The sequence below is a fragment of the Neophocaena asiaeorientalis genome, unplaced genomic scaffold, assembly GCF_003031525.2.
Source record: "Neophocaena asiaeorientalis asiaeorientalis breed wild unplaced genomic scaffold, Neophocaena_asiaeorientalis_V1.1 scaffold433, whole genome shotgun sequence".
Classification (NCBI taxonomy): Eukaryota; Metazoa; Chordata; class Mammalia; order Artiodactyla; family Phocoenidae; genus Neophocaena; species Neophocaena asiaeorientalis.
In genome coordinates, this window is record NW_020175040.1 from 2,311,129 (window position 1) to 2,317,485 (window position 6,357).

At 56.6% G+C, this 6,357-nt stretch overlaps 1 protein-coding gene across 2 annotated transcripts in view; it reads left to right on the plus strand.

The window, feature by feature from the left end:
• The window catches only part of MGLL (monoglyceride lipase), a 102,373-nt gene that overhangs the window by 76,468 nt on the left and 19,548 nt on the right, over positions 1-6,357 (plus strand). For both annotated transcript variants that reach the window (XM_024763436.1, XM_024763435.1), the window contains exons 4-5: positions 1,747-1,883; positions 3,085-3,195. In XM_024763436.1, coding sequence (XP_024619204.1) covers positions 1,747-1,883; positions 3,085-3,195 — 248 coding nt within the window. The remainder of the gene's footprint in view (positions 1-1,746; positions 1,884-3,084; positions 3,196-6,357) is intronic.

Consider the following 6,357-nt stretch of genomic DNA (forward strand, 5'->3'; position numbering starts at 1 on the left):
CTCTGGAGCCCGTGAGCCACAACTGCTGAAGCCCGCGTGCCTAGAGCCCGTGCACCACAACGAAGAGTAGCCCCCGCTCGCCGCAACTAGAGGAAGCCCGCGCACAGCAACGAAGATCCAATGCAGCCAAAAATAAATAAATAAATAAATAAATTTATTTTTTAAATGGCAGTATTAAACATAATACTCTGGCCATTTCATTACTGAGCTGTTTTCCAAGGACGGGAGGTGGGGTAGGGGGAGTATTGTTTAGTGGGTGTATCAGTCAGCTTGGGCTGCCATAACAAAGTACCCCAGGCTGAGTGACGTAAACGATAGCAACTTATTTTCTGAAAGTTCTGGAGGCCGGAAGTCCAAGATGAAGGTGTCGACAGGGCTGGTTCCTCCTGAGGCCTCTCCCCAGGGCTTGCAGACGGGCATCCCTCTGTGTGTGTCTGTGTCCTAATCTCCTTCTCTTACAAGGACACCAGTCAGATTGGGTTAGGGGCAAGCCCAGCGACCTCATTTTAACTTAATCACCTCTTTAAAGACCTGTCTCCAAATACAGTCATGTTCTGAGCTGTGGGGATTAGGACTTCAGCACGTGAAGGGAGTGGGGAAGGGGGATGCAGTTCAGCCTGCGCCAGGAGCATGAGGTTTTAGTCTGAGGAAGGTGGGAAGGTTCTGGGGGTGCGTATGGTGGCGGCAGTTGTGCAGCAACGTGAACGTGCTCGATACTGCTGAGCTTGTACTGGAAGATGGCGAAGATGCTGTGTTATCACAATAAAAAAAATAAAAATGAGTTTAAGGGGGCTGAGGGTGCCGCTGAGAGAGTGACAGAAGGCTGTGTGTGATGGGCACTCGTGGGGGACGGACAGTAGGAAACAGGAGTTCGGGGTCTGACCACACAGAGGGTTTCCGAGTGTGAGGTCTGGGTGGCCAGCCGTTCCAGCCGCTGTGAGCACCCCCTCCACTCTCCGTCCGTGAAGCGGACGGCGTGGTCACTGCAGCTCTGGGCAGGTCCGCTTGCTGTGCTTCCGTGTGCTCTGGGAGCTCCTCCTTGTTGGCAATTTTCAAACCCTCACATTGCGTGGTTTCTATGGCGACTGACGTCCCTCCGAGAGGGGAGCATGGAGGGACCCTCAGAAAGAACGCAGGGAAGTGAACAGCACGGATATGGGACAGGCAGTACAATCCAGGAGGGAGGGAGCATGACCTAGTTTTACGGCTGCTTCGCTGAGAAGGTTCTGGCAGGTGCACTTGACTGTCAAGTCTGTCGTACTGTCTTCACCAAGAGCTGTAAAGGGAGGCGACAGGATGCAGCACTTTACCTGGTGAAAAGCTAACGCTTGGAAACACAACTGTGAGGCTCAAGGACTTGGGAAAGCCCAGGGAATTCCAAGCCTCATCCGTCTTGTTTCTGGCCACTTGGGGAGAAACGAGGCCTAGTGAGACTCCACGTGCCTGTCCTTTCTTTTTTCCTGGGATACGGCCACAAGGAAGGCATCCTGGCTGCGTGGACAGGCTTTGTGATGTTCACATCCTGGCTCATGACTTCTGGCTGTGTGATCTTCAGCACGTTCCTTAACCTCTCTGTGCTTCAACTTCCTAGTCTGTAAAATGGGGAGAAGAGTTCCCACGGTCAAGAGTTCTTGGAAGGGCTTGGTGGGTCCTCCCTAAAGAGTGGCTCATAATTCCGTGAGGAGACCCCTGGGCTTGGCAGGAGTCAGCCTCTGGTAACTGGTTCTGTTTCCTCTTCTCTCCCAGTCGGCCACGGGCAGAGCGAGGGGGAGAGGATGGTGGTGTCTGACTTCCAGGTTTTCATCAGGGACGTGTTGCAGCACGTGGACGTTGTGCAGAAGGACCACCCGGGGCTTCCCATCTTCCTCCTGGGCCACTCCATGGTGAGTAGACCACGGAAGAGCCCTCTAAGTCAAGCCGGGCCCCAGCCCCAGCCCTGCAGTGGGTGGAGGGTGAGGGTCCCGGGATGCAGGGGGCCGCCCTGCCTCTGGCCCCATCACGCGCTGCCTGGGCAGCACGGCCCCCTCTGGGAGTTCCCAGACAATTTATGCTCAGGAAACGAGGGCCAGCATCTTGGAGGCAGCCCCAGAGAAGCTCACCTCCGCCTGTTCCTTCCTCAGGGCCCAAGGCGCCAGGAAGGTGCCACTTCATGGTGGGGCCCCAAGGGCACTTCTCCCTGCACGGCCGCATCTCAGGGCAGGAGGGCCCCTCAGTCAGCCTGTGGAGATACACAGGTCCTATGCGTCCTGCCCGTTTCAGAGTCACACAGTACACATGGGAATTAGGACGGGGTTCCAGAGGAAAAGTCCTTAAAGGTCATTCCAAATCCCATTCACCTTTTAAATACATTAAACCCCCTAAGGATCAGCCAACTCTAATGTATAAATCAGGGCTTCTCAAACTGGCAGCATCCAGGCCGGATCTGCCTCTAGACCCTCTGCCCCAGTGGCTGGCAAAGAACGTTTTGAGCTGCTTGGTTTTGAAATCTGGGTGACTTTTCCCTCCCTTCCAGCCTGGTCACTGTCGGGCTCTGTTCCTGCGCGTCTGTTACCTGCCTGGCCCTTGTAAGCGTGTGTGGTGTCAGCCCTTGGTTCAGGTCACCTTCAGCTTCAGCAAATAGCCAAGGCCACATGCCTTCAGCACCACCCACGCTCACTAACTATTTTTCTTGGAACCTAAATTTCTGGGACCTTTACTGAACCAGGAAAACAAGAAAAGTGTAGCAGTCTCTTATCAGATTTTTTCAGATCTCCTGTTAAGGCTGAGGGAATGGGTGAGTTGGGAGTCTGCCAGCTTTGGGCTTGAAATGAAATAGACACATGTTATTGTTTAACTTGCAGCCCACAAGCAGGAGCCTTATTTAGATCTCCCTGAAATGTTTGCTGTTGGAAAACCCGGAGAAGAAAACATGTGAAAGCAAGTAATTGCAGGTCTAGTTTATCCAACATTTGAGGGTGTCCATTCCAAGGTACCGTCCTTGGGGCTCTGGGCCGGGACTGCAGCCCAGCAGGAGACCCGCGATGGGGCGGTTAAGAGCCCATGCTGGCGACACCCACACCCACATGCTGCCCGTTCTCATTGCAGGGAGGTGCCATCACCATCCTCACGGCCGCAGAGAGGCCCGGCCACTTCTCCGGGATGGTTCTGATCTCCCCGCTGGTTCTTGCCAATCCCGAGTCTGCCACGACTTTCAAGGTAAAGGGACTTCCGGTTCCATGAGACTCCTGCAGCTTTCCTGGCCCCGGGGCGTCCGTTCACAGCTAGAGTCTGGGGGAAAGGGCTTCTCCCACGGTTGTGATAAGGTTTGGACAAGTAGCAAGCATTGTTGTCCCTGGAATCCCGTAGTTTCTCAAGTCAGGTACTTTTTTTCCCAAAGGCAAAAGAAAAATGACTTCCTGCTTGTGCATGTTTCTCTGGTGAACGTTAGAAGGAGGAAAGGTTACGTGGGTTAGGAATCCAGCGAAGGGACCTCTGTTAAGAAGCCATGTGCTGGGCTGGAGCTCATTTCCGGGGACCGTTGGCCAGCATCGGCCACGGCATGCGGACAGCGGAGCTGCAGGCAGTTACTAACGGGACAGCGCCGGCGCCTTGGCTGTAGTGCTCTCCATCCCTGAGCACTTTCACCTCTGACCTGTCGGATCCTCCATTCTGTTTTTCTGGCTGTAATGTTCCACGCGGCGCAACCCAGTGGTTCCCGCGTTGAGCTGGGCCTCCTCCCCCTGAGGAAGGAGATGGGACTCGTGGCCTCGGCAGGGCTGCCGGGTTGTTGACACATTATGGACCTGAGGTTTCAGAGACGGGTAACCCGGTGAGGGTGGGGAATCCCAGCCCCGAGTCTCCCCGAGCAACGGTCAGTCTGTCCTGGTCGCTGGGGGGCACTGCTGCCCCCGAGCCAGGTCTCAGGACTCTCAAAGGAGCACGAGGGGTGAGTGAGGCAGTGAGCGGGTCAGGATCATTCAGTGGTCCTGGTCCGAGTAGAGTAAGCAAGACCAGGATCGCAAAAAGGGGGGTCCCCACGGCGCGCTGCATGCTTTGATTCGTGATTCGTTCTGCCCATTGAGTGCCGGGCGCGTGCTGGGCTCACACGTGAATCATCTCCCTCGGCTCCCACCCTCACCCCAGGAGAGTTCGAGGCCTGCGTTTTACGGTCGGGACGACTGAGGCTTGGAAGGGACGAGCGACTCTCCAGCTCCACACCCCAGTGTGGTGGATTGGGATCTGGGGCTGTCCTCTCCTCTCTCTGTCAAGGGTGTTTCCCCAGAGAAGAAAGTGGATGTTTTCCCTTTGGGAACAGTCCAGGACCATGGGGATTTTTGGATGAAGTGCACCAGGGGATCAGGGCAGCTGGGCCCCAAAGTGGAGCCCACAAGCTTTCCCCCGAGTCACTGGCAAAGGGGGAACTTCTGGGCAAGGCCACCAGCGTGACCTTCCGAGCCTGCCGCTAATAGATCACCTTGTCAAATCAGGAGCCAGCTGTCCCCGGGGGGGATGCAAGTCTCCTCTCATTAACCGAGACAAATGAGATTGCCCGTTGCCCCCAGACCAGAGGACACATCCTCCCCATGGAATCTGTTGCTGCTCCAGGCTTCGGCAGTTCTGACTGACATTCTGTGATTCGTCTGCCACCCCCGGACCACGGGGTTACCCTCCACGTCTCGCCTGACAGCCTTCTGAAGGAGTCTCACGGAATCTTTGTTTAAAATTTAATTGACGCATTCTTAAAATAATGTATCTATACGGTTCAAAATGTGAGAGAGGGAAAGGGCACGAGCGGAGTCTCCTCACGGTTGCAGGCGGGCAGCCATTTAGCAGAGCTTGTGCATCTCTGTGGATGCGCACGCCACTGTGGGTCCCTGTGTTTCACACACGTGGGAACGCGCTCTCTGTGCTTCCTGTTTTGTTCTTTTGGTGGCCTGTTTGTTTTTGAGGGTGGGGTTTAGTTTGGTCATTTTTCTTTGTGATACCTCTTGGCGCATAGGACTAGGAAAGGCCTCGCTGCAGGCCTTGGGTCAGGTGAGGCCCAAGGGGAATGGCCCTGGGTCAGGTGAGGCGCCCTATGGGGATGGCCCTGGGTCAGGTGAGGCCCCCCTGCAGGGATGGCCCTGGGTCAGGTGAGGCACCCTATGGGGATGACCCTGGGTCAGGTGAAGCCCCCTGCAGGGATGGCCCTGGGTCAGGTGAGGCCCCCTGCAGGATGGCCCTGGGTCAGGTGAGGCCTCCTGCAGGATGGCCCTGGATCAGGTGAGGCACCCTGCAGGGATGGCCCTGGGTCAGGTGAGGCCCCCTGCAGGATGGCCCTGGGTCAGGTGAGGCCTCCTGCAGGATGGCCCTGGGTCAGGTGAGGCGCCCTATGGGGCTGGCCCTGGGTCAGGTGAGGCGCCCTATGGGGCTGGCCCTAGGTCAGGTGAGGCCCCCCTGCAGCGATGGCCCTGGGTCAGGTGAGGCAGGCGCCCTATGGGGATGGCCCTGGGTCAGGTAAGGCCCCACTGACTGGCCTTTGGGTCTTCCCAGTGGTTCACTCTTACGGACCCCAAAGACAGACAGCCTCCTGGAGACCACCCTGGCTGAGGGGGAGGAGGGGACCCTTCCCTGGGTGGAGTCACACTGTCACGGCACAGAGCACAGGGCAGTGTCCTGTTCTGTGACTCTTCTCCCAGAGCGAGGCTGCTTGACAGGTCAGAGGTTTGTTTCATGGCAGCCAGTACCTGATGGGGAGGTTTTGAAAATCATTATAGCCAGCCAGTGTGAGATACCCAAGGCTTGGAGCACAGACGGGCTTGTGGAAGATGACAGCTCCCCGCTCCAAACGTGAGAATGCCAGACCACCCCCCCACCCCAGATCCCGCACATCTGGTTCTTACTCCATTTTCAACAAGCTGGGGTATATTTAGCCTGGAGAACAGACAAGGAGGACAGAGTCTCCTGGTCCCAAATGCTGTCTGTGTTCAGATCGTGGTGGAAGCAGGAGAAATTTAGAAACAAAAGCCCTGTGCGTGAGAACAAGTCTCAGTGGTCAATGGGAGGTTTCCTGGGGATTGTCTCACGCCCCCGGGCATGCTCTGGGGAAGGCAGCACTGCAGCCAGCCCTGGGCACACAGGGGAACGCTTGGGAACAGGTGTCACACCCTGAGCTTGCCAGGCCTTGTCCCGGGGCGACACGCAGGAGGGGCTGCAGGTTAACCCAGTCCTTTCTCTGGGGAAAAACCCCGACATCCCCCTGGATTTCTGCCCGGGGTCAGGGCGGGGACTCAGGCTGCCCAGAGGGTAATCCTCTAAATGACCTTCTCTGCCTGTTGCCTGGAGGTTGTCCCCTGGGGTCAGGTCCGAGATGCAGGAGCCATCCCAGTGCTTCCGGAT